We start from the raw sequence: 23,331 nt of genomic DNA on the forward strand, positions 1-23,331 counted from the left end.
CCACTGTGGCAGTGACCTGTGCTCACCAACACTTGTATTCTCCTCTCTTCCTGGGCACACAGCTGCTGGGCTGTATTTCCAACCTCTCTGCGGGGAAGGGTATCTCTGTCATGAAGCTCTGTTCTGTGGAATTTGAGCAGGTTCTGGTTAGGGCCACTCTCAAGCAGGCCCACGTGCAATCCTCGTTCTCTTTTCCTGGCTGATAGCCAGAGTAAGAGAATCCAGCAGCAGAGTCCAGGACTACATGGAAGGCAGAGCCATGGGGTAGAAGGAGTCTGGGTCCCTGAACCTTGAAAAAGGCTGCCTGCCAATTAGGAATACCTGCTGAGACTTGACTCTATGAGTAATAAACTTCCAGCATGCTGGGCCATTTTACAGCTGCTAGTGTCTCCTCACTTTACATTTCACTTCTCTAGGCACTAAGTGATGAAGATGTACTATAATGGGCCAAATAGGGAGTCTCTTGAGGCCACTGGTATCTTCCTGCTCTCCCCCTCCTTTCGATGCCTTGGCACAACGGGGAGGATACATCTGCTGGGTAAAATAACACTGAGCAATAGAACTTTTTTGCTTTCAACCTTCACTTTTTAGTGGTCTTCATATCCGTATTTTCATTTATGCCTCCTAACACCTGTATGAGATGGGCAGTGCTGACAGATGAGGAAACAGGAGCACCAAGGATTTGCTCAGAGAGGCTGGGACTCTAAACTCTGTCTTCTGAAACCCAATCCAGTGCTCTTCTCTAGGGTTTCCATGAAGCAGTGACATTTTTATTAAATCAGCAGATTATATTAAACCATGCAGAAGATTAGGAAAGACTGCTAGCTTACTCCGTTGCCTGTGTATTAATCAACAAAGACTCAGAAATTCAAAGTACTTTTTATTAAGGAAACCAAACCATGGAACACTTTTAGCCTCTAATGGTAGGGACAGAGGCATGGGTTCAGCTCAGTTAAGCAAAGGTTTGAAGAGGGTCTGCCCAGTGCTGACCTAGGCTTAGGACAGGGAAGAAAATAGTGTGGTCTCCTGCTTTCCCCAGTTATCAGTATTTGTGAATATATCACATACAATTAACAGGCCCCTATTTTATACCAACTTCTGTGTTAGGAATAGGGACTGAGCCTTAGTTCCTACATTTAAAGAGTTCATAGAGCAGGGGATGGGTGGGGAGGAAAACAAAGAGGCAAATCAACAATTACAACACAGTGTAATCATAATACAACAAAACTTAATTTTGGGGGTGTGGTAGTTTATGTGTCAACTTGGCCAGGCTTTAGTACCCAGTTAACCAATCAAACACTAATCTAGGTGATGCTGTGAAAATATTTTGTAGATGCAGTTAACAGTAGAATTTCCTTGATAACGTAGGTGGGCCCCATACAAACAACTTAAGAAAGTCCTTAAGAGCAAAACTGAAGTTTCCCTGAGGAAAAATGGAGGAGATTCTGCCTCAAGACTGAGAGTTCCAGCCTTGCAACTGCTGGCTGGCTCTACTGAATTTGGGCTTGCCAACTCCCACAAATGCATGAGAAAATTCCGTGAATAAATCTCTTTATATATATATATATATATATATATATATATATATATATATATACATCTTTCTGGTTCTGTTTCTCTGGAGAACTTTGACTGATACAGGGAGCATGTGCTGTGTGTTATACCCTTCTAAGTTCCTGTCCTGTTTCACCTTAGTGAGTCCTCATGCCTCTATCAGGTGGGAATAATTATTATTCCTATTTTTTTGGGTATGCTGTATGATGGGGTCATATTCCATTTGTTTTATTATTGCAGCACCATTTGTCGAATTTTTTTGTTCATTTGTTTTTTGGGAAGCGCATGGGCTGTGACTTGAACCTGGGTCTCCCCCATGGCAGGTGAGAATTCTACCACTGAACTACCCTTGCAACCTCCTATTATTCCCATTTTATAGTTGAGAAAACTGAGGGCTAGGCAGTTAAAAGGTGCATGCAATTTCACAGCTAGTGTTCCTAGGATTTTACAAGAGGCAGTTTTGCTCCAGAGCTGCCTTCTTACCTACTTTGCTGTACAAGGAAAGGGAAGCTCATTTGTCAAGGAAGGTTCAGCAGACAGGAGAGAAGGGAGGGAGCTGCTGCAAAGGCACAGGAGAGTAGAGAGCCTGCTAAGTTTGGGTCAAGAATGGTGGGAATCTAGGGGTGAAAGAGGGATATGTGCAACTTGAGGCTGGGTAGGAAAAAAGGCTCCAGCCCACAGGTGTATGCCTGCACCCAGCGTTGTGTCCACCGAATATTTTGATCCTTTGGTTCACAGTTGCAACTTCTTTTTGCCTCTTCCTGCCATCCACTTCCCTGGCCTCCCTGGCAGACACTGTGATCCCTGAGGCTTCCAGTAGGAAGGTCACTGGAGACTGGCCTTGGGGAGACTATTTTAGGGCTCTGGTCCTGTCCATGCTGGGTCTGCTGCCTGCCAGGTGGTTAAAGAGGTGGTGACATGCAGCTCCCATGTGAGGGCATTAATGAATTCTGGTTTTTCTCTGGGATTCTCTCGGATACAGCTGTTTCCACAGAGCCATCTGTTCCTTGGCATTGCCGAGCAGAGTGGCACCATGACGTGCTTGTAGAATCTGTTTATGTGTGTCTGATTTTTAATTTCTAATTGGCCATGGTGATGCTGTTGTCTTTCCCTCTTAATGGGCTTACTATGAGGGAAGGCGGCCCTGCAGGTAGTCCATTGTCCTTGTAGCATGACAGGGACTTGAACTTGAAAGGCCTCTTCATTACAGAAGCAAGCAAGGGATGTCAGAGCAGATTGAGGGGGAGGGGGCCAGGATGAGCTTCTGGCTAGCACTTGTAACAATAGCTTCCTATGGGTGCACAACACTTCTCACACTTTGACAGCACACATACTCCTAGCAACCTGTGATGGATTTACTAATGGACCATTTCACAGTTGAGAAAAGTGAGGCTCATGGAAGGCAAGAGTTATGCCTTTTCCTGGGTGCAGCTTTTCTGCTTCCAAGTAAGGCCATCTTTCCAGCACATCCCAACTATTTCAAGGAAAGGAAATGTTATAGTTCATTCATTTAACAAAATGCATCGAGCAAGCACCAGGTACCAGGCAGTCTTCTAGGTAGGCACAAGGATATATTGATGAATCAAAAAGATAAAAATCTTTGCAGTCATAGGGTTTACATTCCAGTGGGAGGGACATAATCAACAACATAAAAAAGTATATAGTATATTGATTTGTATGAGTGCTTTGAAGAAGAATAAAGGAAGAGACCCTGGAAGTTGGGGAGCGCTAGGGTAGGGGGTAGGTGTTGCAGTGTTAGGAAGGGGAGCATTTTAAATAGTTGGAGAAAGGCCAACTATGAGTGAGGGACCCAATACCAGCTCTGCCTGGGCCACCAACCTACTCTGTGACTTCAGTTCTCCATTTCTTTCTCTATTCCACATAGCTAATATGATTACCTCATGGTTTAAGTGAAAAAGAAAGATTATATAGGAGAACCCCTGAATATCTTGTAGTAGTCATTACATTAATTCTAAGTGTGTAGCTTTAGCCACTTGGGAAGCATGGCCATGGTACTGCGGCTTTAAGTTAGTTGGCCCCTTGGTTTCAAATCTTGGCCTAGTTGTTGAAGGAGCTGCATGGCTTTGAGCAAGTAACTCATCTCTTCGGGGCTTTTGTTTCCTTGTCTGTAAGATGAGATGCATCATGCCCACAATTGTGTTGAAGATTACATTTGTGTTTCCCTTTCTTTTTCATTACAGGAAATTTTCAATTCGCACAAGCTAGAAGAAAGGAGGGCGAGGTCTTGCAACAGCACAAAGAGCTTCCCTAGTATAAAAGAGACTAGAGTGTCTATTACCCATCACAAGGATGCCCTCCAGGGTTCATCTCCTGAGCCACTGTCCAGCAATGCAGGTTGCCTGGAGCGCTGTTTTGGGAAAGACTCTGGGGTTGGGGCTGAGGCTGGGCCAGGTGGAGAGAGTGTGGTGGTCATCAGTTAGTGATGTCAGCTGTGGGCATGGGGTAAGACATACGTCTGCAAACACTGGATGTTGACTTAGAATTCCCTATACCTGCATCTGACGTATAGTTTTTTTTTTTAATTTTATTTATTTTTTTATCTTTTATTTTTAATTTTTATTTTTTTCTCTCTATTATTGTTTTATTTCTTTTTCTGTTGTCTTTCTATTTCTTTTTCTGAATCGATGCAAATGTACTAAGAAATGATGAATATGCATCTATGTGATGATATTAAGAATTACTGATTGTATATGTAGAATGGAATGATTTCTAAATGTTGTGTTAGTTAATTTTTTTAATTAATAAAAAAAAAAGAATTCCCTATACCTGTTAAAACCCATTGGCACACAGTAATTTTTTGTTGTTGTTGTCACATATTTTGACAACAATATATGCGTTATTGTTTGAAATGCTTCTTAATTTAACTCCTAACATGACAATGGAGAACTCTTTTACCACTGGTCATTTTGTTTTAAATACTATTGGTCTTCCATTTTTCGACTGCCAGGGGAAGGAAGATCAGGGAAGTGAGGCCAGAAAGGGTTGTTCTGAAGCTGATGAACTGAAAATGACAGCTGTCAGAAAAGAAATGTAGAACAAGCAGCAAATAGTCTGAGGTCATGTCCTGCCAGGATAAACACAGCACCTTCCCTACTTAGGCCAACTCCTACCACCTTGATGCAACCTTAGTCATCACAAATTGTTATCTGAGTTTAATATTACTTTGGTTACTAAAAGAAGGGCATGTACTTTAGCACAATTCACCTCCAAATCGGCTAAAATATATCTTTTAAAACATATTAAAGGTTTTGCCTTTAAAAAAAGTGAGCTTCTCTTATATGGAAAATTCTCTCAGGTGGAACAAAGCAGTCTTGACAATAAAGCATCATCCCACAATACAATGCATAGGCAAAGGATGCAAGTTTTCAGAACAGCACACTATATGGAGCATTCTTTACCATCTGACAGGTTTGTCAGGTACAAGATGGGTGACCTCATTTTTCATTGACCCAGAGGACAGGACTCAGATTAATGGGATCCTTATGAAAGGAAGACCTCAACTCAACATAATGAAGAATGGTATAGCATCCAGAGCTTTCCAGCTGTAGATTCATGAGGTGGTGAGCTCCTTGTCCTTAAGAGGATTCTACCAGATGTGAGCCTATGAGGGATGGGATGCTGCAGAAGGATTTTTCCATGGATAAGGAAGTGAAGTTCTGTGATTATCCAACTGTGTTCTGTAGAGTCCCAGGGTTTCTGGGATATGCCTGAGGGGCTGGGTTGCTGAAGAAAGGGAAAGGAAAGCTAATATTTAATTACAATAACTAATGCCTATGCAATTTATTATGCATTATATAAATCAACTTACTGGTTCCAGGAAGAGATGCCAGACAAGCTATAGAACAGGAAGACAACTCCAAGGGAAAGACAGTGGGCTGTGTCCCAGCAGCTGCTCTCATTCTACCTTACTGTTTTGAGCCTGTTCCCTCCCAAACAAGAGGAAGTACCCATTCCCTTCTTCCAGAGCAAGTACCTGGAGGCTCTGAAATGCAAGTCTGCTCCTCATATCTTAGCTCCTCACTAAAAAGTTGAATTCCTGACCTTTTATTTTTTATGGCAGAAAGGCCAACCCAACGGCCACCCCTTAACACCCTGAGTCTCCTAATTGGTGGAAATCTATCTGGGATTGTTTAGCCCATAACAAATGTGCCAGCTTTTCACATGCTTTACAGAGGGATTTCTACATGATTCTGCAGGTTCCTCTCTCTCTCTGTGTCAGGCTTTCTTACCCGAATTGTTAATAAAACCTGGAGCCTGTTCTTGGAATAAGGGGCTATTATCAGATGGCTCAGGCATCATGCAAAAATTAATTTGTACAGCCCAAGGCAATAGTTCTCATATTGCCTTGATTTGAATCTGAACTATCCTTGAAAAGAGCCATGTACATGTTCAATTCTGGCCTCCTTTGTCCCTGCTACTTTCTCTTCAGGAACACTCAGTCCACCCTTCATACTTCTGTGCTCCTTATTCACCCTTCCAATATCACCTCCTCCAGGAAGTATTTCATGATATACCTTCTCTCCCCAAGTCTGAGTGAAGCATCCTCACGTATAAAAAAAGCACCACGCCGTTCCAGTATTGATCACACTGAATGGCAACCACCTGCTTATCTGCATTTCCCCAACTAGACAAGCATTGGGAGAGCCAGGTCCCAATCTCCTGTGGTCCATGCTAATCCTTGGGGTTGGCAACTGCTGGAATAAATATCTGCTGAGTGAACGAATGCATCTTGAGAGTTAGACAGTACCATCGGAACCTACTCCCATCCTACTCTACAGTCCATCTGGGATCCTAGATCCTATGAAGAGGTTCCTGTCCTTCTTCCTTTGAGACTCATCACCATCTGTCCACTTGTCACAGCTCTGATGACCTTTTTCCGAGAGCTGGGAGCATCTGGTTTTGGGCTGGATCCAAGATGTTAGCTTTTCCCTCTGGTTATGTTTGCAGATAACACTTGACATGCTGTGGAGGACCAGGTGGTGGAGCTCCCTACAGAGACACGGTTCCAGAAGTGCAGTGTTTACAGACTCTCTGTGCTCCAGCCCCTACCACTGCTGGCTAATTTTGCCAGAGCACCTGGCTTTAACATGGTGAGGGGACCCGCTGTTGCTGTCTTGATTTATGTGTCCTAGTTGTAACTGCTTCTCTATTTTTAGCGACCACAAAACAATCCATTCTTTTCTTTCCAACCCCAGTGCTGCTGCCCTATGTTAGAGTACCATCATCATATTTTACCTAGAATGTGGCAACAGTCTCTCAAAGGGTCTCCCTGCCTCCAATCTTGTCCCTTTCATTCTATTCTCAACAGTGATTTTTTTTTCCAGATGTAAACTTGACTGCTGCCAGGATAAAGGTCAAACACCTAAGCTGAGCTAAATAAAGCCCTCGAAGGTCTGCCTTCCCCATAAGCTTCATGCCTTGTCTCTCTTCCAACATCGTTGATGCTCTAGTACACCATTGTGCTGGTTTGAAACTGTGTGTGTCCCAGAAAAGTCATGTTCTTTAATCCTGATTCAATATTATTGGGTAGGGTCACTTTAAGTTGCTTCCATGGAGATGTGACCCACCCAGTTGTGGGTGGGACCTTTTGATCAAGTGTTTTCCATGGAGATGCATCTCCATCCATTCAAGGTGGGAAGCTTACTGGAAAACTTTAAGAGGGAATCATTTTGGAAAAAGCTTCAGAGCTGACACAGAGAGACCTTTGGAGATGTAGAAAGTAAATACCCCCTGGGAAGCCATCTGAAAGGAGATGCCAGGAGAGAAAGCTAGCAGACATGGCCATGTGCCTTCCCAGCTGACAGAGAAACCTCAAATGTCACTGCCCTTTCTTGAGTCAAAGTATCTCTCTCTAGATGCTATAGTTTGGACATTTTTATGGCTTTAGAACTAAGAACTTGTAACTTAATAAATTCCCTTTATAAAAGCCAACCTGTTTCTGGTATATTGCATTTCTGGTGACATTAACAAATCAAAACAACCATATATAATATATATTTATATTTATAAAATATGTATAAAATTCTTTAATTCCTTACTTCTTCATCTGTTGTTCCATTTAGGTGGTACTTCATTCTCTTGTATTTGCTCAAATCATTCATTCATTCAATATTTATGGAGTGTTTATTATGTGCTTGGCTTTATTTGAGTGGGGACCTAGAGGTGAATAGTACACACATTATCTCTAATCTAATGGTCTTAGATTCTGATCAGGGGGAGATAGAAAAAAATACTAGGAAGCAAATACACAAATCAAAGGATTGCAATAGTGTGGCATGTGCTATGATAAAAATAAAATAGGGCATGTCACAGACTGACTTGCAGGTTCATAAAGTTTCCATGACGTAGATACCTCTGAGACCTTTAACTACCCAGTGAGGGTGTCTTCCAGGCAGTGGGAACAGCAAGCCCAGAGGCCCGCAGGCCTGACCACAGGCTCATGTGCTGTGGTCAAGGGGCAGAGTGGTGGGGACAGTTGCTGTGGGGGTGTGCTAGAGAAGGCCACCCTCTCGTTACAGCCCTCCCTGCACCTGGCCAGACTTTCCTCCCGGCATCTCTAACAGTTGTTATGTGTAAGCAACTTATATGCAGAACTGGGTCAGTCTCTGATCTCAACCTCAGAACCCCACACGGCGCCTCGCAGAAGCTGGCATTCACGCGCGCTTACTTCACAAATAAAAGTGGTCACAGATTCTGAGAAAGGCCATCAGTGACCTCTTCACCCGCCAGGAGAAGAGATGGTGGGAAAAGCTGGTGAGTCATTTACAAAGGGAGTCCCACTTTGTATGACACTCAGCACACAATGGGAATTCACCGATACGGATGATTAACTGATGGCTTCATACTGCAATGCTTTTTGAGCTTCTTCCACAAAGGGGAGAAAAAAAAAGAGGCAAGAGAGCAGTTTTCATTTAGCTTTTGGGAAAAAAAGTGCCGAATGGGCACTCAAATATTGATGATGATGGCAAATACTTATTTGAGCCCAGAAAACTGAAGAAAAAAAAGAGAACACAGTGTTTGTTGAAACCTCTAAGTGCTTCCCAGAATCTGAAAGATTTCAAGGGCTTAATGGTTTTCTCTCCTCTTTCTCTAGTTGTAAAGAAGGAGAGACACTGAGAAAAGCATCTAGGGTGATGCAGAGAAGGCCCACGCTAGGGGCCTGTGACATGGAGGCCAAGTAATAAGAGAGCAGGGATGGTATCTAACTAGAGGAGCATCCTGATAAAGGGGCAGTGAGTGTATTTCTCTGAGCTTCCTGAAGATGTTCATTCCTGACATTTGGAGCTTAATGGAATTCTCACGATAATAAACACAACAGCAACAAGAGCAATGGAACAAAATTATGACTCTAACCTGACTTACAACTCCTCTCCTGACCTGGCCCCTCCTGACTTGCTGCTCAAATTCTCCTGTCCCTTCACCTTCTCCACAGCCCCCAGGCACACTGGCCATCTTCTTTTCTTCATAATCAAACCTGTACTGACTCAGGGCCTTTGCACCAGCTACTTCCTCTACCTAGAATGCATCTGCTCTTCTACAGTTGGCTCTTTCTTGCCATCCAGATCTTAGCTTGAATGTTATCTCCTTGGGGAAATCCCTGCAGAAGCCCCAGACTAATGGAGCTGCCCAGCTGCTCATTAATACATCATTATGGAGCACTTGCCACTGCTGATAGATTTTCCTAATAGTTTATTTAGCTATTGTCTCCTCTACTAGAATATAAGCACCATGAAAGCTTATGTATAAGCTCCGTGTAGCTTTTTATCTATAAATACTCTGTGCACTGAGTTAAGTGGAAGGCCCTCAGTAAATGTCTGTTGAATGACTGAATGAATAAACCAATTACTTCTAGGTCTAATGCTAACAGTCAAGGAAAAGATGGGGAGTAAATATTATTAAGCATCTAACATATAGCAGATGCTGAAATTTTATGCCTTACATATAAATTCCTGCAATCTCAAAACATCCCTGTAATATAAGTGATTTAAATCTCCATGTGACAATTGAGGAGACAGAAGCACAGAGAGGTCACATAGGTAGTAACGCGATAAAAGCCAAATCTAGCTTCGTCTGGCTCCACATGCCTTACATTAATACCACAGCGTGCAGCTTCCCCACATCCTGCTCCTCAGAACCTGAAACCAGGGCTCAGATTCAACTTAACACTGCCCTTTGTGTGCTGTGTGACTGTCGACAAGCTGTTTAAACTCTCTGTGCCACAATTTCTTCAACTTTAAACGGGGGAAACAAAAGGTTTCTAAAAGCATTAAAGAAGATACAACATAAAAAAATGATACACAGTAAAGAAACAGGAATATTCAGTGATGTTAGCTATTCCTGTGACTACTCATCCAACACTTTCTTCAGCCATGTCAACCCCTGAAGGGAGCCAGTTATGTGCAAAAATCTCCTTTTGCACCACTCCACGCACTGTCCAGACTCAACTGTGGGTGTCCTGTGTGTGTGCCACGTTTCAGAAAGACCAAAGACTCAGACAGAGAGACGCTTTATCTGTTGTTTCACTGGTGCTTTTTGCTCTGCTTAGAAACTTACAGTGTAAGACTCACTTCTGACCTCACAGAGCCTGGGCTAAATGTATCTCCTCTGGGCTCTCCTGACCCCCTCTCTGTTCACAGCTCTTAGCACTGAAGTGATGTGGACATGCTGCCTCCCCAAGCACCCAAGCCACTCTTCAGTCATACCCTGAGCATGGCACAGAGCCTGGCATGCTGGAGGAAGGCAATGGGCGACAAAGAAGCTCACCCCTGCCCTGCTAACTCACATTTTCACTGTTGACATCAGCTTCACTGGGGCAGCCAAACAGTTCCCGCCTCAGGAGGTTCCCATCGTACTCCAGGAAAGTCAGGTAGAGATTGCGGAAGAACTCGACGTGCTTATTCTTCACCCGCAGCTTCTTGGGGGAGTTCCAGTGGATGACCTGGCAGGAGATTAGGAGGCAGTCAGGCAGGGGGAACCTCACACGAGGGCTCGGCACATGGCTAAGCACTGTGTCTTTGCACATTCACTTGTTCATTCATCCACTGGTTCAGTACTTATGGTCCAGTGTTTAAGAATAATAGCTCCAAGGCCACACTGCCTGGGTTCAAACTCTGTTCTGTCCTAGGTAGTTGTTTAACCTTGAGCAAGTTACTCAATCTCTTTGTCCCTCAGTTTCCTTGTCTGTCAAGTGGGAATAGTGACAGTTCCTGCTTGTGCCAGTTATTAAGCTCTCAACTCAGCTCCAAACCTGTCTACAACTCCCAGCCTCACTTCTTCACCTGGACAGTAAAATTCAGTTTGCAGTCTTCACTGGTCACAGACAGAGCTTTATCATCCTCCCCCTTACCCCTCTTTGCCAGCTGCTTGGTGCCTCTGGAGTTGGCTGGTAACCCCACGCCAGCAGACTGGATTGATCCCAACACCAAGTTTTAATGATTCCCACCTCTTCCTTTTTCCTTCCAGCTCTAGGGGTGGAATTGCTGCTTCCTCCAACTCTCTGTGCTTTTTCAAGTATCAAATTAACATTTTATGCCTAGTTACCATTTTTAAAATATTAAATTCTCTTTTCAAATAATTGGTATGGTTTCCTCCACCCAGGACTCTACTGATACACTGTCTCATCAGGCTGTCGTGCTAATACATGTAAAGCATGTGATTAGTGCCTGGCTAACAGGGTAAGTGCTCAGTAAATACTGGCTCTCTATATTTAATGCCTGCAGTGTACAGTGTTGGGAGATGGCCAGAAGCGTGCGACTCTGGGCTTGTCCTCGGCACCGTCGTGGTCTGCTGTGGGACACGTGTTCACAAGCAGGTAATCAGTTTGATAACGGAGGGAGGATCAAGAGGAAATGGTAGCCCTAGGACGCTCAGGGAAGCATCACAGAATGAGATGCCTGTGCAGTATTTCCTGGAGCAGTGAGGCTGGAGCAGGGACAATGTTGGGGACACGATTCAGGCAGAGGGCAGAGGCTGGACCAGCCTCATTTGTCATCTGGCAAATGAGAAGCTGTGCAATGCCACTGGAGCACAGTGTGATGGGTGGGGTCAGTGGGAGATGTGGCTAGAGAGATGAGCAGGGTGAGATCCCGGACTCTAGAGACCATGCTCAGAATTTAGATGTGTTCCTAAAGCCAGTGCAGTCACCGGGGATTTTTAAGGAAGGAGGAAATGATCAATGCCACATTTCAGAGAGATGATTCTGAGTGCAATGGATAAGAAAGTAGTGAGTAAGATAGGTAAAATGGAAGCCAGGACACCTGTTAGGAGTTGCTGTAATTTCTAGCTGAGAAATGAGGTCTTGGGGACAAAGTTCCTGATTTGGGTAGAAAGACAAGACATACTCATCAAAAACCATCTGGGAAGGGTGGGCCATGGTGGCTCAGTGGCTGAGTTTTTGCCTGCCATGCCAGAGACCTGGGTTTGATTTCCAGTGCCTGCCCATGAGAAAAAAAAAAACCACCTGGGAAAAGCAAGCTAATCTTATTAAAGTACATAATAGGTACTAAGATTTGTTCTCAGTGCTATTAATTTATTAATATTACTAATAGCATCAATTATTAGTATTAAAATTATTATGAAATAATAACTATTAGCAATAATTAGCATTTAATAGTCACAACAATATCATCAGCCCCATTTTAAAGATGGGAAATGGAGGCACCAAAGAACTATGTAACTTGCCTGAGGTCATATAACTAGTAAGCTGCAGCATTAGGCTTGAACCCCTGGCAACCTGCAGAGCCTGCATGTTCGACTACTTCATTTGCTTGATCTCTAAGATCAGCTGTGCCCTAGGCCTGTGCAGACAGGACCTGTCAGAGATGTTTACTAAGGATAGAGATGACACCTTGGATCAGTCAGATGTACTTCTCGCAGCAGTGGGACACGAGCAGAACCCTGAATGATGATGGTGTGGATGCAGACATCTAAGTGGAGGAGGGACACCAAGGGAAGCACTGGGGAAGAATCTCAGGAGATTCTGCCAGGTAACGGGAGGCCCGCTCATCTACGGTCAAATTCTCAACACTCCATGGCGGGCACCCAGGCAGGCCCACAGGGGCGCTCCCTGGGACAGCTGAAACGGGAAGGGGACCTGTGTGGGCTGTGCTCGCAGGGCTGTGGGCATTGATCGGCCTCCCTGGGTGGGGATGTGCTCTCCTGGAGGTGTACCAGAAGCACACCACATCACCAGCTGATGTACGGTCATCAGCTTCTTCAACTCCTCACGATGACCCTAACAAGGTATGCAGTTTTAAAGATGAAGAAATTGTGGGGAAGCAACTTGCCGAAGGCCAGGCAGAATGCTGGAGTTGGGATTCACACACAAGTTTGTGTGATTCCAAAGCCCCTGTTCTTTTTGCTACACTGTGGAAAACAGAAGAAGCCAGGTTTTAAACCAATTCCTTTTTCATGCTTTATTGTGTCAGATTATAAAGGAAACAAAATAGCTCTCGCTCTTCTCCCTACTGCCCTCATAGCCTATCTGACAGCTGAGACCAAGGAAAGGAGCCTGGCATCCAGCGCTCATCACCCACTGCTCCCTACATCAGCCGCGTTCCGCCTGCGAGAACCCTCCTCTGGCCCCTCTCTCAAGCCCCAAGAAGGTGTGGCAGCAATTCCCCTTGAAGCTGGCTAGGCAAATTCTTCTCCTCCAGATCCATTCTCTCTCTCCTGGTTGGGACAAATGACAGGAAAGCTATGTGACCCAAACCACTTCCTCATTTCTGCCAGGACCAGCAACGGCAGAGCAGCAGAGCAAGCACTGTGGAAGCTGGGCCAGCTCGGTGTGAATACCAACAGCACTATTTACCGGTTGTGTGACCTTGGGGGCAACTCACTCCATTTCTTGAGGACTCAGCTTCCTCATGGGTAAGATGGGGGGTCAGTAATCCTGACTGCACAAACTGGTTGACAGGGTTAAATAAATGCCTAGCACAGTGCCTACAGGTCAGGTGTGCTCCATAAATGTGGGTTCCCTCCCCCTGTCAAAGAAGGAGCAGTCAGACTGCACAACTCCATCCTCCTTTCTCCCTCCCACCAGCATGAAGTCCACTGCCGTGATAACTAAGGAAGTAGGCGCTTAGCATTCAGAAGGTGCAGGAAGGGTCTGCGGATTTGAGAGTACTCGTTGGAGCTGGTACTTCAGGTAAGGATTTGTAGGCAACACCGTGCAGTTTTATTCCTGTACCTTTTGAGGGGTGGGAGTGGGAAGACGCTCCCTCGACAACAGATCCAACCCAGGTGCAGAAAATGTCCCGGGCCAGTCATTAAAATAATTGCATGTGGGCTGGTGTCACTCACATTCAGTGGGGATCACAGCTTCCCTGTGAAAGATTTTGGCACTTGCCAAGTGCTGAGCCAGCAGGAAGGCTGATGGATGTGCGTCTGACTCAGAGCACACAGGCTTCTTCAACTTGGAGAAACTTAACACTAAGTGAAAATAAGGCATCCTATGGGTCCCCAGACAAACACATCTTAATTTATTGTGTACAGACCCGTCAGGTACTTTGGAGACACTGTTTGATTAAATCCTCCAAATAAGCCCATTTGAATCCTATTGTCCACATCATGGAGTTGGCACATGACTTTCCCATATCTCACAGTTGATGAGTTGCGGAGTTGAGACTTGAAGCCAGCTCTAATCCCCAACCCCAGATTCTTAATTACTCTCGTGTACAATCTCAGACTTCAATGGGCCAAGCATTTTACAGATGAGGAGTGAAGTCTCCAGGACTGTCCAAGAACACATGGTGAGTTCATGACAGCACAGGACTAGCTCTAGGACCCAGGTCTCCTGGTGCCCCCCACCCAGCCCCTACAAACCATCCATCATCCCAACACACCTCATTCTCTTCTGCCTCTGCCTGGTTTGTAATCGACTACAGGTGAAGACTGGCTTTGTAAAAAAGCAGTAAGGGTTAAAGGAAGGTAAGGGGAAACAATGGTGGAGTTACTGCCAGGCAAAGGGAGTTCTGGAAAACCTTTTGTAATCCAGTTGCCTTCTGATATTCAGAGTAACCTTTTTCACCTTAGTTCTTAATCACATAATTCTCCTTTATTTTCCGCTAGGCTCTAGAGAAATACATAATAGCTACTGCTTATTTAATACCCATTATATTCTAAATACATATATAAACACATTATCATATTCGATACTCAAACTAAAACATATCATATTCAATACTCAAAATAACCTGCTAAAGTTATTTCTATAATGCTTAGTTCAGAGTCACCTATCTAGTAAGTGGTAAACATAATAGAAAATCAAGTGTAACTTGTGCCAAAATATTTTTCTTTCTGTGGTATCATTTATTCATCCATCAAATATTAAAATTGAGCACCTACTATGTGCCAGACACTGATCTAGGATTAACTACAGAGATGAAGATGAGAGAGGATCACTGCCTTTGTGAAACTTACAACTTAGAGGGAGAAGCCAGCACTAAATAACAAATGACAGGCTTTACAGAGAGGTACAGAAAGCTATGAGAGCATATAGCCAGAGGACCTGACCTAGTTTGGGGGGTCAAGGAAGTGACATTTGTGCTATGTTCTGAGGGCTGTAGATGAGCTGACAAGGGAGGCCAGAATGGCAAAAGAAATTTTTTAGGCAAAGGTCCCAACATATGCAAAGACTGTGAGGCAAGAAGGTTGGTGAAACACTGTGATCCAAAATCGAAGGGATGGGGCATGGGGTGAATCTGGTGGGATAGGTGGGGACTGACCAGATGGGACCTCGTGGGCTGCAGCAAAAGGAGAAGCAGGGCAAGGCCCCTCTGCATTTCAGTCTCGGTGTGGGGAATGCTGGCTGGGCCAGAATGGAGGCAGGGAGGCCAGATGGGAAGCCCCATCGGAGGAGAGGAGGACAATGCTGGGTTGGATTAGGATGAGGGAGGAGAGAGAGCAAGCAACGCACATGAGTTTTAGAGGAATCTGGGGTAAAGCGGACACTGCGCTGGGAGGAGGAGGAGAACTCAGATGGCTTCTAAGTCTTTTGGGCGCTGATATTTTAGGATATTTGGGGGGAGCAGAGGAAGAGCCCATGGATTTGTATTTCCAGCCATGGTAAACTTGAATAGGGTTTAGAGGGCTCCTGAGGGCTTGGAAGAGTGGGATACTCTGCTTAAGAGGATTCATTTGTAAGTTAGATCAGAAAGTATCCCTTAGCTCTCAGGACAGGTAAACAAGAAGGAAGAAGACAACTGAACTCACTTCTCTGTCTTCTCTTTTACCCTATCCATTCCTTTCTATCTCCATGAATGTTGGAAACTCCTAAGTTACTTCCAGCAAATGAATAATTACCATCTGGAGTGGAAATCTGATTGGCCTTCCAGATCCACTCTCTCCCTTTCCTGCACTCTGCTCTGGTCCCCAGTGCTGACCCTTACAGAGGGCATCCAGACCTTCGGCTTCTGAATGGGTTCAGCCAATGGAAGGCAAAGGCCGGAGATCAGAGGGTAGGAAAGTGAGGTGGGGATGACAGCTGTCCTGCACCCCTGCCACTGTAAGTGGTCACAGCTGGCTGCATTCCTACCAAAAGCCATAGACCTCACCTGCTGGGGCCTTCTACCTGGTGTTACCCTCCCTGGATCTGGGCAATTGCCCCCCTGCTTTGCTCCTTCAGGTCTTAAAGTGGGAACAGATGCTGGCCTCAGGGTCTTGGAATATCCTTTTCCTACAAACTCTGCCCACAGCGTTATAATGTCCTTTTATTAAATTTCCCTCAGATCACCCAGGTTGAGATATGTTTCCTGTGGGGACCCTGACTGATATTCAGTCCAAGAAAGATCCCTATCAACATTTTCAAACACTCATGATCTTCAGCTAACACCCCTCCTTCCATGCATTCATTTCCTCTCTTTCATCCCAGTGGAGTCAGTACCGGCCACATCTTGAAGAAACACTGGCTCTGAACTTGTATTTACCAAAACCACATAAGCACAATTTCTGGGAACCAAGGGAGGGAATATGGAGGCTCCTTTTGTAGGTGAGCAGGACAACCCTATCTACCAAGAGCTAGTGTGTAGGAAGAATCCTGCAGGGACCAGTCTTTAGGACCTCAAGTTTAATATGGAGCTTATTGGAGAAGGGTTTTAGTCTGAAGACCAGGAATTGTGTAAAGATGCTGTTGGTGATTTTTCCTGGGCAAGGCCACTTTTAAGTGTGAAAGGACCAACTTCAGAGAGGGGAAGTGTCTTGCCTACTGAAACACAGCAGAAGTTAAAGTAGAGCCTAGCTTCTCCTGGGCCACTATATCTTCCACTAAACCATATTACTGGCTCAAGATTGGTATTGCTGATATTTCTGATCAGGAGTTGTCTGACTACTGAGACATGTTCTTTCCTGGTACCTTGAGGGACAGAATCACCTGTCATTGCTGGCTTCGGGACAGTAAGCTGTAGTGTATATGACACTTACTGACAAGTTTTCATACCTACGACAGAGTGACTGGAGAATGAGCTGAAAATAGATTTTTGCAAGGAGCTGGTAAATGCATATGGGTCTACAAGGCTTTTGGTGAAAACCTATCATAACTTATTCTACTTTTGGAGGCACACTAAAATGGCAATAATAATAATTACAATTAGCAGCTAACATATATCAGATGCTTACTTTGTGCCCAGCACAGTTCCTCATACTTTTCTTTCCATTTAATCTTCATACAACTCTATGAGATAAAAGTGCCACTATCATCATCCTATTTTATAGGTGAGGAAAGTTTAGCAAATTGCTCAAAGTTACACAGCTTAAAAGTGGGAAAGTCAGAATTTGAACCCAAGCAGATAGAGACATTAGGAATCTCTCTCCTTATTTCTCTGTTCTCTGAAGTGAACGAGAGATTTACAGATTATAGGATCATAAATAAAACTTCCTTCCCCTTCCAAACAGTCCCCCCTCCCCCATCCCAGTATTCAAGGCTCCAAGATGATTTAGAACTTCTTGGATACACAGCTGAAGCTCCACCTCAGCAGGAACCAGTGAAGAAGGCGTCAAGATTGCATGGGTGGGCAGAAGCTGCCAAGCATCAAGAGTCCCTTGGGTGTGATTGGATTGAATCTGAAATGCCTATGGAAGTTGAATATATGTGCAGACTTGGAGTTAGCTTGAAGTGAGCCAGAGAAAACTGACAGAAACTGATTACTGTCCAGGAAACGTGAACATCGTCTGGGACGACAGTAGAAGTCAATGTGATTAAAGGAGAAACGAGAAATTCTCCTTTCCTATGAGAATATAGGAAAAGCATTTTAAAGGCAGAAACAAGATCTCAGCACAAACACAAGGCTATGGAAAGGGTTCAGCCCAAAATTTCAGCTTCTGAAATCTTAAGATCCTAGAGAGTTCATAAAATTAATTTCTGGTTGCAAAAGTGCTAAGAAATTAAGAATCTGTGCAAATACCAGCGAAATGAGAAGATGAACCTTATCTCTTCCAAGAGATAAACTTGAGGGGTCTTTGGAACATAGCCCCCACCTTAAGACCATCATGGACTTTCTGTGACCCAGAGAATAACATTTACATTTCTTAGCCTGGCATTTAAGCTTGTTGCAAACTGACCTTAATTACAATTCCAGCCCTATGTCTAGATATGATGGTTGGGCTCTCATGTCAACTTGGCCAAATGATTATGCCCAGTTCTCTGACCAGGCAAGCACTGGACTGACCATTGCTGCAAGGCTACTTTGTGGCTGGTTGATTAAATCGTCATGTAGTTGACTATGTCTGTGGCTGATTACAACTGAGAACAACTAAGATGTGCCTCCCACCACATGATAATCCAATCAATTGAAGGCTTTTAAGGAAGAAGAGAGGCTCTTTCACTGCTTCTTTAGCCAGCACCTCTCCTGTCAAGTTCATCCAGACCCTTCATCGGAGCTGCCAGCCTCACAGCTGCCCTCCAGATTTTGGACTCTTCCATTCGCATGGTTGTGCAAGACACTTTTATAAATTTCATATTTACACATCTCTCCCATTGTTTCTTTTTCTCTAGAGAACGATAAGACAGCAGGCTAAAAGAAACTCAGTGTTTCCTGAAGACGGCTTTCTGGACTCTGTGCTTTTGCATATGCTACTCCCCTTTCCAAGCAACTTTACTTCTCTACCTGGTGAATGCCCACTTTCATGTCTTTTCTGAAAAGCTTTGGGACAGAAGGATTGTCTCCCTCCTCACCCTATTCTTCCTTCCTAACAGAGCACCAGCTTTGCTTGGAGTTGCAGTGTCCTCATCCCCTTTAAATGGATCATGATCCTTTTAAGATCTAAGCTAATCCTGATTATCCTATATTCTCTGATTTCTTAGACTTCCTTGTAGCTAGGGATGGCTATATGACTAACGTTTTCCCAAAAAGATACACAGGGAAATATCTGATTTGCTGATGAACAGGCTCAGATATGGCAGGTGCCATTCTCCTCCCACCCTACCCATTCCATTCACCTTTAGGTCTTGAGCAGAGATGTGATGACTGGAGCCATGACAGCCATCCTGTGACCATGAGGGAGAGGTTAGACATTGCTGACCTCTGAACCAATGTCTATAGTTGCTTACTCCAGAACTCTTTTGTGTAAAACTCAACCATCCTATTTTAATTTAAGCCACTGCAAGTTGGGTTTTATGATTTTGAAGTTGTAAACATTCCTGATATAAAACCAAGGTAGTTCCTGGCTCCTTACTCAGTGCATTATAGATGCTTACACTTAACTCTTCTAGATAATTCATCATAGGCTCCTGTAATTGTTTATTTACTTGTCTGCATCTGGCCTTAGAGTATGAATATTTGGGCTGGCGGGGAGCATGCCTTGTTATTCTTCATGGGTGCCAGAAGGCCTGACAGGTGGTGTCCAATAACTGCTCTTCGGTGCAAGAAGAGAAATTATGATGATGACATTGTCAATAATCCTCCTTTTCTGTCTGTCTGCAGCCAATCAGTTATAAAAGAGATACGAATATGGGTGTTAAGATGGAGGTACATATCCCCCTTTTATTTGTCTAAAGGCCAAACAGCTTGTCATTTTCTCTTGAAGGAGTTTAAGTTCCCTCTGTTATCCCCTTGTCTGGTATTTCAAGTGAGAAGAACAAAGTCTCACGAGCCCCTTTCCCTACGCTGGAGATTATGCCGTATGGTGGAGAGGGACCAGCAGACAGACCTACATGCCAGTCTGAGCTGTAGGTCATACCAGCAGTGTGACCTGTACCAGTTACCTGATATCTTGACGGTAGTCCCTTACCTGTAAAAGGGGCACAGCAACGACCACCTTGTAGGGTTGTGGTCAAGATCAGGGCTGATGAACTGATGACTGTGAAGGTACATTGCATGTTGTCTGTTACGACTGGCTTTATATTTCATGAAATAGTCACCCTACCAATTAGGAAGACTGGAGGAAGACAGTCTCTACCAGTGGGTCATGGGCCCCCTTCCAGAAGCAAGTGAAAGAGGCTGAGCAAACCAAGTATCCCATTCCTAAGAACACAGAGATTGGTTCAAGGATGGGCACGTGTCCCACAAAGCTTCCAGACAGTCTTTTCACGAGCCACTGAGTAAAGGGGGATTTTTTCCTACAATCTGAGATCATGAGTGCTAGTTACTCTTACATTATCCTGCTTTGATTTCCTCACAGCACATACTGCCTGAAATATCAATTTTATTACTTTTTTTCTTGTTTGATATCTGTATTCCACAACAGAATGTAAGCTCAGTGACAGCAGGGTTCAACCTTATCTCGTTCAGTACTGTGTGACCAGCTCTCAGAATAGTGTCTGGCTGATTGCATGGACACAATAAATATTTGTCCAATGACTAAGTTCTACACACTGGCCAGGAACCACCAGAAACCAGGGGCCACCTTGCCATAACTGAGAAAAGCAGAGGTAGAGAGAGAGAGAGCTCTGCTGTCATTTGAGCACTCATGGCCAACTATGTCAATGCAGAGGGTGGGACAGTGATGCTCTCAATAAAAGTACTGGGATTTAAATACATCTGGAAAAGTCTTTTACCAAGCAGGCTACTATTATTTTTAGTGTGTTTAATAATATTACTTATTAATAGTAATATTTAACCAAAATAAACCCCACAAAATGAACAAATGGACTAAGAAGAGCTATGGAGGGCTGGGAGCACGTATGAAACCAGAAGGAAAGATAGATGACAAAGACTGAGATGGTATAATTTAGGAATGGCTAGAGTGTACAATGATGGTGATTAAATGTACAAATTAAAAAATGTTTTTGCATGAGGAAGAATAAAAGAATGTCAGTATGGGAGGGTGTTGAAAATAGATGGTTATTCATATTTTAAAACTTCCACTTCTGTGTGAGACTAAAGGGAGAAACATTCAATTGGTGCTAAATTTATATTTTCACTAGTGCATTTCCTAATTAAACTTGTATGGTCAGCTTAATTGAATACCACAAGAACATGAAACTTTGAATAGGGCATGAGATTTTGTTGGTTTGTCCAGGTTAGTGGATTGCCTTGATAAATCCCAGAGGGATTTGAACAGTGAATAAAGAAGTATTTGCAAAGTCCTCTTGAGGGAATGGAGAGAAAGGGGGAAAACCTCACTTCCCCATTTGGAGAATTCCTGATATTCTTACAAGCAGTGGGGACAATAAAATTAATAGGCCAAGCCCTCGATCTTGGGGTTCGCCCCTATGAAACTTATCCCTGCAAAGGACAGGCTAAGCCTACTTAAAATTAGGCCTAAGAGACAACCCTAGGGAATCTCTTTTGTTGCTCAGATGTGGCCTCTCTTTCTCTAAGTGACTTGTCAAGCAAACTCACTGCTCACCCCCCTCTATGTTGGACATGACTCCCAGGGGTGTAATCCTCCCTGGCAATGTGGGACAGAAATACTGGGATGAGCTGGGACTCGGCATTAAGGGATTGAGAAAATCTTCTTGAGCAAAAGGGGGAAGAGAAAAATGAGACCAAATAAAGTGTCAGTGGCTGAGAGATTTCAAACAGAATTGAGAGGTTATCCTGGAGATTGTTCTTATGCATTATATAGATATCCTCTTTTTAGTTTATAGTGTATTAGAGTGGCTAGAGGGAAGTACCTGAAACTGTAGAGCTGTGTTTCAGTACCCATGCTTCTTGAAGATGACTGTATAATGATACAGCTTTTACAATATGACTTTGTGATTGTGTGAAAACCTTGTGTCTGATGTTTCTTTTATCTACAGTATGGACAGATGAGTAAAAATATGGATAAAAAATAAACAAATAATAGGGGGAACAAAGGTTAAGATATACTGGGTAGATGGAAATACTAATAGTCAATGAAAGGGAGGAGTAAGAAATATGGTATTAATGAGTTTTTCCTTTTTTATTTTTTTTTCTGGAGTGATGCAAATGGTCAAAAAAATGATCATGGTAATGATATTGTGAGTCATTGGTTGTACACCATGTACAGAATGTTTGTATGTCAAGAGCATATTTATATGTTTGTTAAGGCTTACAATAAAAAAATTAAAAAATGCATATAATGTGAAATTAGCCACTTTAAAGTGTACAATTCAGTGGTATTTGCTGAAATATTTTAAAGAAAATCTAATATAAAGGCAAAAAAAAAAGAGGCCTGGATTATAACTTAAAGTTTAAAATAAATTTATATGAGTTTATGCTGATAGAAATGAGTGATTGAATAAGAAAATGGGGGAGAAGACACCAATCTTCCTTAGAGAAGAATCACAAATAATATATGTAGGTACTCCACCCTCTGGGAGGTAGGACTTTCTCTTTCCATTCCCAAAGGGTAATGATTCATCTCCGAAGAATAAACTATGAATGGGGACAGTATTACCTTTCCTGTGGAAAAACCCAACAACAACGATCACTACCTTTGGCAAATGCAGATGGCTAACCCCATTAGCAGTGGCATTTGGATATGAGGCACCTCCTGGTAGGATGTGATGAAGGCACTTCATCTCTGTGTATTCTTCGCCCCAAACAATTATATCAGGCTAATCAGTAGAAAATATGTTGGCCAGAACCAACTTGAGGGATATTTTATAAAACACTGGTCCAGTACTCATCAAATATGTCAGGAGCATGAAAAACAAGGACAGACTGTGAAACTGTCACAGGCCAAAAGAGACTAAAGAAACAGGAAATTAATGGGAAAAGTGGCAAAATGCAAATAAAGTCTGGAGATTAGTAAGCCAGTGTTGCTTTCTTAGTTTTGGTCAATGTACCACTGTTTGTAAGATGTTAACATTAGGGAAAAACTGAAACTGGATGATGATTAAATGGAAATGCTCCATGCTATCTCTGCAAATTTTGTGGAAGTCCAAAATTCTTGCAAATAAAAGTTTATATTAAAAAAAGTCTTGCAAAGGATGATGGATTGAGAATACTAATACGAAAAGCTCATATGAACAGCAAGAAACAGCTGAGCTGACACTTTTACTCTCAATACAAGTTCTTCCTTAAGCTACGTTACAAATACAGAAATGACTACCTAATTAGATCTGACAAGAAACTGGCAAAAAATTTAAATTCTCAAGACTATTTGAAACATGGGTTTATAACCACTATTGTTAAGGAAGAAGAACTTCACCCAAGTGTGTATTGTGCTTTGAAATATTACTTGATGTTAGTACAAGGATGCATGATTAGCAAGACATTTAAAACAAAGCATCCAGAACATGAAGACAAACCTGCATAATTTTCTGATGCTTTAAGTCTCGTGATAGTCAGAACTTTCCAACATTTTAGCAAACTGCATAAGAAGAATTTAGAAGTTTTTTTTTGAAGATTTCTT

At 43.3% G+C, this 23,331-nt stretch overlaps 1 protein-coding gene and 1 long non-coding RNA gene across 8 annotated transcripts in view; one reads left to right on the forward strand and one right to left on the reverse strand.

Moving 5' to 3' along the window:
- LARGE1 (LARGE xylosyl- and glucuronyltransferase 1) overlaps positions 1–23,331 on the reverse strand; it is a 617,012-nt gene that overhangs the window by 55,131 nt on the left and 538,550 nt on the right. For all 7 annotated transcript variants that reach the window (XM_077168649.1, XM_077168652.1, XM_077168654.1 and 4 more), the window contains exon 10: positions 10,358–10,513. In XM_077168649.1, the coding sequence (XP_077024764.1) occupies positions 10,358–10,513 (156 nt within the window). The remainder of the gene's footprint in view (positions 1–10,357; positions 10,514–23,331) is intronic.
- Positions 12,447–13,672, forward strand: LOC143689540 (uncharacterized). Its single transcript, XR_013178823.1, has 3 exons — positions 12,447–12,560; positions 13,306–13,443; positions 13,616–13,672. It is a non-coding gene; the product is annotated as an uncharacterized LOC143689540 (long non-coding RNA).

The sequence above is a fragment of the Tamandua tetradactyla genome, chromosome 7 (assembly GCF_023851605.1).
Source record: "Tamandua tetradactyla isolate mTamTet1 chromosome 7, mTamTet1.pri, whole genome shotgun sequence".
NCBI lineage: Eukaryota > Metazoa > Chordata > Mammalia > Pilosa > Myrmecophagidae > Tamandua > Tamandua tetradactyla.